A 12,784-nucleotide genomic window follows, 5' to 3' on the forward strand; every position below is an offset into this window, starting at 1 on the left:
CATCATATGGATCTCAATCATGCAAGGAAATTCATGAGATCATTGTATTGAAGTACGAGAGAGATTAACCACATAGCTACCGGTACAGCCCTTAGCCTCGAGGGAGAACTACTCCCTCCTCATCATGGGAGACAGCAACGGCGATGAAGATGGCGGTGATGTCGATGGAGATGCCTTCCGGGGGCAATTCCCCGTCCCGGAGGCGTGCCGGAACAGAGACTTCTGTCCCCCGAATTGGAGTTTCGCGATGGCGGCGGCGTCCCTGGAGTCTTTCTGGAGTTTCGTCAATCTGTATCGAAGTTTTAGGTCACGAGGGGTCTTATAGGCGAAGAGGCGGCGCGAGGGGGTGCCAGAGGTGGGCTCCCCACACCTGGGCGTGCCCCCCTCCTTGGCCGCGCCGCCAGGTGGTGTGGGGCCCCCCTGGCCCCTCTCCGGCTCCCCTTCGGTGTCCTGGTCTATCTCAGTGAATTATGATGTTTGGTCTTCGTTTCGTCGAATTCCGAGAATATTGCCCGAACAGCCTTTCTGGAACCAAAAACAACAGAAAACAGGAACTGGCACTTCGGCATCTTGTTAATAGGCTAGTTCCGGAAAATGCATAAAAACGATATAAAGTGTGAACAAAACATGTAGGTATTGTCATAAAACTAGCATGGAACATCAGAAATTATAGATACGTTGGAGACGTATCAACCGGCCATCAGATTTGCTACCATGGGCTACCGGCGGTGCTACCACGGGAAATCGACATTGCTGCCATGGTCCATCGACACTGCTACCATGGAGAACGGTGATGCTACCATGGGCCACCGGAGTTGCTACCACCGACCATCGGAGTTGCTACCACCGGCCATCAGATTTTCTACCATGGGTTACCGACAGTGCTACCACGAGCGGACTACGTTGTTGCAAGCGCCCACCATGCTGCTGCTACATCGTCGAAGAGGTTCTCCGGCTAGGACCGTGGCTCACGGAGGAGCAATGCCGGCTTGCAAGGTTGGGGAGAGAGAACAGTGATGAGGGATGCCCATCATGAGGTTAGTTGCTGCACGAGGGCTGGGGAGAGAGACACCGTGCCAGGATTCTCCGGTAACGCTGCGATGGGGTTAACCAGCCACGGTCGTGGCACACCGGAGGGACGGTGGTGGGAGGGAGGCTTTGCTTAGCGCGAGCGCGATGTGCAGGACGCGGGCTGCGGGCGTGCAAGCCAAAACAATTTCCTCGTTGACTTAAATCTGACGATGACGCGAGCTGCATCGGACGGCGCGGGAGGCAGGGGATTGGAAGCCTCGATCCCCCGGGGACGCTCAGCACCATCCTTTTCGTAAGCACTGCTCGGTTTGTACGGGCTCCGTCGTGGCGTCGTGACCGATACATTTGACAAATGACACACATTTACTAGAGTAACAAAATGACGCATTATTGGGTCATTGGCATATGGGTCCGAGAGAATCAACCTCTGGTTGGATGGCACCCCCAGCCCCCACCAGAGTTCAAACCTCAGGTTTGACACTTTGGTATCTCATTAAAGGCGAAATATTCTTCAGTGGGAGGCGACATTCCCATCGACAGCGAAACGCCTATAATGACTTCGTCAATCTCAAAGGGGCAAAGGATATTTTTTCTATTATTCAAATTCTTATTTATTGATTGATTATCTAATTTATTTAGATCCATATATTCATTTTCATTTGCAAATACAAACTCTCTTTCATTTCCCGTCGAATGAACCTTCTTGGACGCAGTCTCTTGGAGGTGCTCATAGAGGTAGGGTGTGCGGTGCGTGCGTTCATAGGGGTGAGTACATGTGTATCTGTGAGCGTCTAGTGTGTTTCGCAAAAAAAAAAAAAAAAAAAAAACCATATGGGTCCTAACCACCTGTCACGGTCACGAAGTGTGTCATCCGTATCAAAGATTCAAAGTGGAATGTGAGTTATTTTCTTGGTCTCCAAGAAAGCTCGTTCCCAACTTCCGATCGACCGAGGCCAGACCGACCCGGACGGAACCCACTCGGCCCATACACCGCTCTCTCCTCCAACCCACCCAAACAGAGCTACCCCGCCGCCACTGCTCTTCCGCCGCGCATTCCAACGCCACCTTCGCCGCCCTCACCGCCACCGCTCTCTCCTCTCACCAACGCCACCTTCACCGCCCTCTCGCCGTCTTGCATCCGACCCTCGCCGCCGCAAATCGATCCACGCCACCGCCGTCTAGCCGCTACGCTCCGACCCCGCCACCCCGCATCGTAGCCACGCCACCACCGCGCTCCGACCGCCATCTAGCCGCTACGCTCCGACCCCGCCACTGCGTTCTCGCCACCCCGCATCGTATCCACGCCACCACCGCGCTCTCGCCGCGACGCATCCGACCCGAGACGCGCCACCGCCGTCTCGCCGCCGCCGCGTATCCGGCCTAATCTGAGCCACGCCCTCGCCGCTCGAACGCCATGGAGGCGCCGTACCGCCAGCCGACGTCCCTGGAGGAGGTCCGCACGCTCTGGATAGGCGGCCTCAAGCACGGGGTCGACGAGAGGTTCCTCTACGAGTGCTTTGCCCTCACCGGCGAGGTAGGTTTACCCGACGAACTGTGTCTAGGCTCGCCGCTCGTGACGATTTGAGCCTGATTTTGGCCGGGCTGGGCTGGCGGAGGATTGCGGGTTGCTAATTGCTACCTAGGTGCGATTCGGGTGTGCTTGTCGTACTTTGTTTGGTGATCAGGGTTTGATGCTTAGCTCTCAAATTGGTTCTAGCTCTGAATTCGAGTGGTTAGCTGCTTCATCATCGTGCTAGAATTAGCGAATTCGTTCCCGTTAGGGACGTTGATATTTTCATTGGATTCGAGTGGATGTCCCAAGTGGTTGCGTGTTATGTTTCCCGTGCTTTCAATTCGTGTGCCCAAGTGATTGTTTGTTATGTCCCAATGCAGAGGTAAATATGGTAGTGGACAGCGTGGTTCTGTTGAAATTTTTCATTGAAACAGCCAATATGGGGTTGTTTTCTTGCCGATGCTAGTGTTTTAGTTCCGTTTTCTTCACATTCCTGAGGTTTTTGTTCATCATAGCCTGTAGCTTTGTAAGAAGCATCACATAGTAAGGTGCACTTATTGATTCTTCTTAGATTGGAACTGCTGCAAGTTAGATGCCTCAGTTTCTTCATAAGCCTTTAGCTGTTTGTCTGCAATAATTCTCTTGAACATTCTATGCCTTGTCATCCAGTGCAACATGTGTTAGATAGCTGGACATGTGTCTGTAATATTGTTTTGACATGTCATGTTTGCAATTGCAACTCTATACCGTGTTAACTGTACTCTTTTCTACATCCATTTCGTTGGAGACAGTGTTTCTGTTATGTTCAGTTATTGAGGAGTACATCCCCGAAAAAATAAAGTTATTGAGGAGTAAATGTTCCACTTGTTGTGTTAGTAGTCTGACGACATCAATCATTTGAAAATGCAGGTACACTCTGTAAGATTGATACACAACAGAATTACAGGATCTCCTGAAGGTTATGGATTCATAGAGTTCATTTCACATGAAGCTGCTCAGAAAGCTCTTCAGAGTTACAATGGTGCACGAATGCCCGGAACCGAGCATAGATTCAGATTGAACTGGGCATCTTTTGGCTGTGGTGAGACGCGTCCTCATGAAGGAGCCAACCATTCGAATGGTCCATATTGCTCAGTCAGACAAACACGGATAAGTGCTGCAGATCCTAAGATACCCTATGGATCTCATCTTCATGATGGAGATGCTAAAGGTAATGCTTATTTGCCACCTACTATTTTGGTGTTCTATTGCTTCTGATGTAGGCCTGGTTATGATGTAGTTGTTGATTAGTTCTATTGCTTAGATGTAGTCCTTGATTAGTTCTATTGCTTAGATGTAGTTTTCGATTAGTTCTAGGTCTCCTTTCATTGAGTTGATCTTCTGCAACCTGTATATTTCTGGCGAATTGACACTTTACCTATTTCATTCTATAGTCTAGACTTGATTGGATTATTTGTGGTGTAAATAGTCTTGGTTTGGGATGGGCTGCACATTTGACGTGCTAGAAAAGAGATGCACTGCTGGCATTTGCAACATTCTTGAGACTTCCAACTTCACTTTGAACTCAAAGCATCTCAGTCCTCAACCATCAGGAAAACCAAAGTATGTGGCGGTGCAGTTACCCTTAGATGTGCCTTACTATAGATTGTTAGACTGGTATGTGCAATACTGATATGTGCCTTATTATAGATTGTGAGACTTGCATGTGCAATATGAAACAACCATTTGGATACTGGTAACCAACGTCTCATTTATGTGCTTTATTATAGATTGTTGTTTTAACTATGCCAGCAAAATGCCAAAACTTTGGTGCCACTTTTGCAAAAAGTGGTCCCCACTGATAATATAGTTGCATAAGATCGTCCCCTTAACTTCAGTAATGTCCACTTCTGCTGTTTCTTCACTCCCTTCATTCGTCTTCCTCTGTTCCCTGCTATGCAAATTCTCCCCTGCTGCGTTCACGGGATGAGATGCTGAGCATGACGGGAGTTGAGGGCTTTGATCTGGTGTAACCCTAGCCGCATCTGCCACCTGTTGCTGCCATGCTCTGTACTTCTGCTTCTTCCTTCTTTTCTTCTTCTTGTTCTCTTTTGCTTTTGTGATTGGTGGCTTTGGGGTCAAGGCCGGGTTTCCTGTTTGTTTTTTGTTTATGGCATCATACGTCCGCTTTGCTGTTTGCCTTGTTCCTTGTACCAGCACTTCGTCCTTGTATCACTAAGGTGATTTCTGTGTGCGTGCAGTTGACTAAGCGAAAAGGTGCTTAGCATGCCTCATCGTATGCCTAGCCCACCTGACAACCATGGTGATATCTATCCAGCGCTCGCAACCACATTACTCTTGTTATATTGCATTGGCTGCTTTTATGTTGACCTGACTAGTAGGCTCAGCACATGTTGCTGCTGCCCACATCTGTTTCTGTTTACTGTTGAATAGCTTTATGTGTTATCTCAGTTGTTCTACGTGTAATATTTCAAAAAAAAAGTTAGTTCTACGTGTAACTGGTTTCTATAAAAATTATTGCAGGCAAAGAAGCGGTCATTCCATCTGTTGGGAAAATTAATAGGTAAAAATCTTTATGTTTCTCTTGTTGCAGAACATTTTTGCTGTAATCTTTACTTGCTGCCACTTTCAATTTTCATGATACCTTACTGCTTGCTGCTGATGCTGCCAATTTATTTGTTTCAGGAAAATTGTTTGTGATTCATCTGAGAGGCGTCCTCATGCAGGACCTGACCATTCGAATGGTGGAGTTTGCTCAACCACCCCGTTGCGGATAAGTGCTGCAATTCCTAATACATCTTCTGGAGCTCAGCTTCAGAATGGAGCTGCTAAAGGTAATGATTATCTGTAACCTACTACTTCGGTGTTCCCAATGCAACACACTACTACTTGATGGTGTGTTGTATTATAACCAAATGTACTCATAAGGCACTTCATTTGACGCATGGGCTCATATGAATCTCTTATTAGTGCTAATAAAACAACGATATGTCTGTAATGGTACAGTGCAATGTCTCATCAGTATTGTATGGCAACACAACAACTATTGCAAGCAGATTTATTCATTAAAAGAAGTATTTGTTGTTGATATATTTTAACTGTTCTTTTATGTTCAATATGTAGCGATGTACCCAGCAGCAGCTTATACAATTTCACAGGTCCAAACTTCTCTACCAGATAGTAATCTTGCAAAGACCACTGTAAGCAGTATTATCATATTGATTGATGTCCGTTATGTTGGTTATGCCATTTACCTTGGGATTCATTTGCAGATATTCATTGGCAACTTAGATCCAAATGCTACAGAAGAAGAGCTGAGGCAGATATGTGTGCAGTTTGGGGATCTTATACGTGTAAAGATTCCAGTTGGTAAAGGATGTGGAATTGTAGAATTTGCATCTATGTGAGTACTGTACGAAGAAAAAAGGCTACTGTTTTATTCCTTGAAGTATAAATTACTGAATGAAAAACAAAGAAAAGGTCACAAAGGCAAATAACCGTAAACTTAACTCTGTAGAATCTGGGAAAGCTGTGTCCAAATCTCTCAACAGGAACATACACTATACGCCTTCATATTTATTGTTATGTGGATATGTTTGTATTTTTTGTTGTACAGTTGCTATTTCCTTTTTCCATTGTTGATGGTTGGTTTCATTTCTTGGTGACTCCTCTTTGTTCTAGTATTAGTTATTGTTTGAATGGTTCAAGTATGATGTGTTTACCACTAAGATAACTGTTTCAGGGCATCAGCTAAAGAGGCTATTCAACGCCTACATGGCACAGTGATTGGTCAGCAAGTCGTTAGGTTGTCATGGGGCAGGAGTCCTGCCAGTAAGGAGGTATATCATATTAAACTTCTGGTGCACATACCTTAATTAAATTTATATTTCACAAACCTGATATTTAGTAATATCTCAAAGTATGCTCCGGGGTCCACTAGAAACAATATTGGTAATAAAAAAGTTTTAGGTTCAAATCAGCCTCTTTGCACAAAAAAGCAAGGAAAGGCTTCTTAGAAACTCCCTTCCCCAAACCCATGATGTGTGGGGGCTTTCTGCACTGGGCACACCCTAATTAATTGTTTGAATAGCATATATTTTACTTTTGCGGCCCTTTAGGGATAGAAGTGGGCTGACCCACTGAATAATGCTGTTAATTGGTGGTTCACTGCCAACATAACTGATAATTCAGTTTGCGCACATGCTCTTGCGTTTTAGTTGTGAAGGCAAATTACTAGGATAGACAGCTGAGTGAAGCCAACCTGGTTAACTTGCATCTGTTCCCAGGGGATATACTTAAAATCTGGGTAATGTGATGTTTGTGCTTCACAGCTATAAAGTGTATACTTATGAACTGGCTAGCGCAATATCTGTTTGTATATGGTTTTTTCAACCTTGCAGAATCGAACTAGGAACTAACTCCTCCTGCAACATTCCAGGTTGAGGGAGCAACTGGGATGGCATCAGCAGCTGGGAGCCATGTCCCAGGGATGAAGCAGAACAAGGTGTATGATCTAGTGAACTTACCTCACATTGACAAGTAAGCACAGTCCCACTTATCACGAGTTTGTCGATCGGCTGTTTTACCCTGAGCTCTAAACCATGCACCTCTTCTGTTAGGGGGGTCAAGGTTGTCACAGATCCAGATACTGCGGGATCTAAAGGATATGAATTCATAAAGTCTGCAGCTGAAAATGAGAAGATCTGTGCAGTGACAGAAACGAATGGTGCATGTTGCTCAACCAGACCTATGCAGATAAGTGCTGCAATTCCAAAGGCATCGTCTGGATCTCAGCATCAGGATGGAGCTGCTAAAGGTAATGACTTACTATTTTGGCGTTCCCAGTGCAACACAGTAAGTAACTAATTATGGAGCTTCAGTATGGTTATAGAATATGTTGGATATGATAGGCTTGCATCCCTAGATTTTAAGTCGACAGAGGCTACTCATTTTTCCAGATTGCAGTAGCTGTTATGGACTTGTGATATAAGTGTCAAACCTTGTCAAGAACCATGATTAGATGTACTACCAGCTAGTTTTAATACAGCTACAATGAGAATTATCATCTTGTGATTAATAGTACCCATAGGGACGAAAATGCCCCTTTGTTTAAGTTGGGTAATGTTCAAGCAACTGAGGATTCAGAATAGCAATTCGTAGTTAATGAAGATTACTTGTTGTAAGCCAAAAAAATATAAGATAAATAATTCCACTCAAATTTACCTAATGGAGCCGTGGTAAAACGCCAAGTCATTTTTGTATCACCTACTCGCAAAGACAGAATTTATGCGCTCATAATGTTATTGTCCAGTTATGCATCCCCTCTCATTTCCTCCCCGGCTTACTGCAGAGTTTTTTGAGGTTAAAGTGGGGACTTTGTCCTTCCGTGTCAAAGATCTTGTTTCACTTCCTCTAAAGATTGGGTCAGTGTCAGCGCACCCAACTGTCTTAGTGGAGATAAATAATAATAATATTAAGAAGAAGAAGAAGAAGAAGAAGAAGAAAAAGAAGAAAAAGAGGAAGAAGACAACTGGTTCTGCTTCTCCAAGAAAAAAATCTCTTTCACCCTCATCTACACCCTCATCTACTGTTGGTTCTTCGGCTCCACCGTGGGGAGGATTTTTACCAGTTTGGAGTGTGCCGTGGTCAGGCTTACCATGTGGCTGTCCATGGCCAGTTTTGCCAGGGGATGCCTTGAACATACAACCAACACAATATGGGCTGCACAGTATGTTACCTGATGAGCCAAATGAGATACTGGCTTCTTTTAAGCCATGGCTGCAGGTATGTATGCCTTTTTTTTGTTATATGTGAAATATGTAGACATGTCTTACTCGTTTAGTCGTGCATGTGTTTTAGGACTCTTTTTTCAGTACTCCAAAAAGTGTGTTGTAAACATCTTAAAGTAACCACAGTATTTATAGAAACAGAGGTATTGCTGAAATACTTTTAAAAAAAACCAAGCACACCCTTATTACTGATAGAAAGTTTGACTTAACGTTGTATGCATGAATTACCTAATTACACTATGTGCATGGACTAATTTTGTTCCCAAGTACACAACGTTACCATGAACTCTTCTCTTTTCTGCAGCTATGGCTCAAATGTCTAGTTTTGTATGATTCATTAATTTGTGTTCTTTAACAGAGATTCTATGGCTATGGAGGCACGGTCCCCTGTCCTCGTGATTTAGTTCCTTTAGAAGAATTCAAGAAAAAATGTCCTCTTACTGAACCTTATGTCCTCCATAATTTGAAAGAGATCGGAGTGACCACCAATAGTGGCAGGTTTGTTCTTGGGGGATTATTGGATGATGTCATCAATACATTCAAGTCCGGATTCAGCTGGGGTGGGGATTTCAGTAAAGATGACATAGCTGTGCAGATTGGTGTCAGGTGCTATGTTTCCAAGATGGCTAATTTGCCAGGGACATACGATAATCTGTGTAAAGATCTGAACCAATTGGCAGAGGCTCTGATCCCACATTTCAGAGGAGTGCACAAAATTGCCTTTATTGATCATCTCTATAAAACAATGAAGAATCCTCCTCCTCTCTCATCTACTAGACAAAAAATACAACGATATCTTAAGTTCTTGAAGTCGCATCCTGCTCGTGCTGATCCTCTTTCTGTATCAAGCCTTTTGGTTGGCATAGCACAGACCTACAAGTCAATGGGCCTGAGTGACAAGAAAGCATTTGAAGCTGCTGTAGCTACAATCAACCTTCTCAACCCACCCGATTGGAGAGATGAGGTCAAGTCTGATCCATTGTGGAGTAAAGTGTATACTGCGAAACAAAGAAAATCGAAGAAGAAAAAGGAAAGATATGCATGCACTGCCATCAGCTTGTCGACCTTTTTGAGGCACTTTATCATCCATTCTCCTGAGTATACACTTGTATGTATAATATCTTTATATTGACTTACTCCCTGTTGATTTAGGAAAATAATCATGATACTAGAACTAATAAGTTTCCTACAGGTTGGTGGTGTCCAGCTCATGAAAACCATAGATGAGGTTGATTATCTTGTTGCTGATTTCTTTGATAACTTCATCGCTGAACTGTTCGAAGTCTTGGTTTGTGAATTCGATATGGATAAAGATATGTACGTCATCTTTTAAATAATGTGGTCTCTTTGAATTAATAACCGCTCATATCCTTCAAAATGATGAACTTTCTGTCATGCAGCTTGAAATCTGTATGGAAGATGTATGATGCTGGTGAAGATCGGAAGGAAGTCATAAAAAGAATTTGGAAGCGTGAGAATGAGCTGAATTTTATGCTCGACACACAGGAGGTAAACTGCCTTCTGCCTTCTCTCTTATCATTTACTGGCGGTACTGCTGTTTTAGATTATACATTATGTGTATATTCATTACAGGTCTACTAGGCAAAAAGTAAAGCTTGGCCCCATAGTTTGCATGTATTTGTTTCCTCAACAGTAACTTAGGATACTAATGTGACTTCGGCAGCCGTTCAAACTCCTGTCATTGTTTTCGTGTCCTAGGGAAAAATGTCCGCTTATTAATATATGTTCTGTTGTTCATTCTTTATTTAGCAACTTGATTTGCTTACCATATACTGTCCATTGAGCAATATAATTTACCCATTACAGAAGTTCTAGTTCATTATCTGGATCTTCATTTTCTGGAATTCTCTTATGTTCTAGAGCAGGGCTCCCCTTCTGCCTGCTCTGCAGCTCCACTTCCTGAGCTATATTCTTTTGTGCTGTTTCTTCAACTTTCCTGCTGCTTTCACACCACTCTTTGTATGTTCTAGCTGTTTCATCCCCGGCTGGATCACACCCAGCAATCATGTAGTGGCCATTCTCTACCTGTTCAGTCATTGGTGGCTTTGCAACTGTTTATCCAAATTTAGCCACCTCAGCCCACTCGCTATCTGCTACTTCTAGGTTATTGTTGATTGCCCTGTATGTCAGCAAGAGCACTGTCACTCATCGCTATTCTCCTCCAATGCAAGAAGATAGGCATCCGGAGCTAGCTTGCAGGTCTCATCACCTATGGTCAAACCAAACGTTCACCTCTTGAGGGCTGGTCCATTGAAAATATGCAGTAACTTCTTTAATTAAATCGACTATTGAATATTATTCAGAATCGACAAGCCACCACTTGTTGTGTTGCTCGTAGTGTACAATGTTAGTTTGTCCACCTTGGCCAATTGATGGCGACAGCCACAGGCTTTCCACAGGTGGCACAAGCAGGTTTGTGAACTGACCGTTGTCTGCCCTCATCTCTAATGTCTAGTAATTGTGCAGCCATTTGGTGGTAAATGTGTGTCATATTTTGAGTAATTGCAATCTTTTGGTGGTATAGAAAGGAAAGAGAACCTTTAATGTTATTTTGCTTAAGTGGTGATTTTTAATGACAGAGCCAGTTTTCCTTGTATACTGTTAACTTGCTACGCCCTTATATCCATAACATGGCAGATACTTTTTTTTTACCTGGAAAGTGTAGAGGAAGCCAGCGGATTCTAATTTGCATGCCTTGCAGTTCATTTATGTTATGCTGTGCCCCAAATAATATGTTTATTTTCTCCTCAGGTTACATTGATGCAAAGTCATGTTGAGGCTTCCACTTCAGGTCAAGCAATGATCGACTGACGAAAGAGTGAAACCTTCTTTCAGGGTATGCATGCATGCCCTTGTTTTCAAGAAATTGTAACCCTTTACATTAATTTCCAACTGGCTCCTTTACTGTTTGTGGTACTTTGTGTAGAGCTGTCTGTCGCGTCTTGATGGACTGAATTACTAGTGATCGCCGTGCCTCCGTGGGCTGCCTCTGTGGACCGAGTTGTTGAACAACTGTCTTCAGTTGCACTTGGTTCTGTTGTGCCTCGTCGGACTGAACTGCTGATGACCAGAGTCTCGATAAACGTCGCACCTCTGTGGACCAAGTAGTTGAACAACTGTTGCCGTTGCTGCACTTGGCTCTGTCGTCATGCCTTGATGGACTGAACGGTCATGCTTGGGTGGACCGAGTTGTTGAACAACTGATGTACTGAACTTGGTTCATGCCAGAACATAAACCTGGCGAGTAGGATGACAGAAACTATTAGTACCATCTTCTCTGTAATGGTGATGAATGTTGTTTATCTCTGCTACTGTCTTATCCTGCACCTGCAGCTTTGACAGCACTGTTCTTGTTTGCGTTGTGTGATTGGTTTAGCTATTCCTTGTTGTGTGTCTTTCCGACTCTCTACGTTACAGACATTGTCTTGGACCTTTTGCTAGGGAAGTAGGGATAAAGAGATGAGATAAGTACAAAAAGACGGAATCCGATCGTTTCCCTGAATCCAATCACGTCTCGGAGTCGGGCTTGCACACACACCCCGGGCCGGAGACGCGTCTCAGTACTTGTATATGATTTAAGTTACGCTGGGGCAACAGCAAATTCCAAACAGAAATCCTTGCAGCTCGATCTCGACCGAAGCAGGACCAACCGGGGATCGATGCCGAGGTCCCGCATTCGTCCCGCATCCTTACGTCCGCCGGCCGTGCCCGACCCTGCCGGCGCCATCCGCGCTCGCCCCTGTGTCCTCCTCGATCCCGTCGGTTACTTGGCCGACGGCGAGAACTCCACGACGGCTCAAGCGGAGACGAGCAAAGGGCAAGTCGTGCAGGTGTCTTTCACCCTCGCCGACCCGCCGGCCGTCTCCTATGTGTGCGTCCATTGCCCCGGCATGGAAGTAGACGACTTTGCTGTGGAGCCGGTCGTGCTCTGTGCCGACGGCCCCTTCGTCCTCCTCGCCGTCACTTTCATTTACTATCCGACCAGACCCGTCTGCGTGCGGCCTGGTTTCTCCGAGTACTTCCTGTACAAGGCTGGCCCGGGGAAGCCATCGCTCGAGCTGATCCCGCCCCCCCACGTTTATCGCCCCTTTCAGTTCAGGAATAGCGAAGTTGGCATATTGCACTGCGGTAACGACCAATTTGTCATTGCTGTCCTCGAGCTCAACCGGCTCAACCTCGCCGAGGATTGGAAATACGATCTCCACCTCTTCTCCCGCAAGAGCAATGTGTGGATCACCAAGCCGGTGACGCGGGACCTGTCTTGTAACTGGGATCCTGCGATGCTCCATAGCACCAGCAAGGTGGTCAACATTGGGGGTGGCAAGCTGGGCTGGGTTGACCTCTGGCGTGGCATTCTCGTCTGCGACGTGCTTCGCACCGACACTGATCCGTTTGTTCGCTTCACCCCACTTCCAGACCCTATGGAGAG

General features: G+C 45.2%; 1 protein-coding gene across 1 annotated transcript; it reads left to right on the forward strand.

The window, feature by feature from the left end:
- The first annotated feature begins 2,446 nt into the window (after positions 1-2,446).
- Positions 2,447-7,530, forward strand: LOC124694802 (polyadenylate-binding protein RBP47B'-like). The gene is made up of 10 exons (XM_047227745.1): positions 2,447-2,566; positions 3,455-3,755; positions 5,069-5,108; positions 5,231-5,379; positions 5,669-5,745; positions 5,818-5,948; positions 6,288-6,384; positions 6,984-7,084; positions 7,165-7,399; positions 7,504-7,530. The coding sequence occupies exons 1-10, from the start codon at positions 2,447-2,449 to the stop codon at positions 7,528-7,530; spliced, it is 1,278 nt and encodes a 425-aa protein (XP_047083701.1).
- Positions 7,531-12,784: the final 5,254 nt, after the last annotated feature.

This window comes from Lolium rigidum, chromosome 3, assembly GCF_022539505.1.
Source record: "Lolium rigidum isolate FL_2022 chromosome 3, APGP_CSIRO_Lrig_0.1, whole genome shotgun sequence".
Classification (NCBI taxonomy): Eukaryota; Viridiplantae; Streptophyta; class Magnoliopsida; order Poales; family Poaceae; genus Lolium; species Lolium rigidum.

Coding starts and splice junctions, on each gene's coding strand:
- LOC124694802 (XM_047227745.1), top strand. CDS start 2,447: ATGGAGGCGCCGTACCGCCAGCCGACGTCCCTGGAGGAGGTCCGCACG. Junction 2,567..3,454: donor GCTTTGCCCTCACCGGCGAG/GTAGGTTTACCC, acceptor TTGAAAATGCAG/GTACACTCTGTAAGATTGAT. Junction 7,085..7,164: donor AACTTACCTCACATTGACAA/GTAAGCACAGTC, acceptor CTCTTCTGTTAG/GGGGGTCAAGGTTGTCACAG.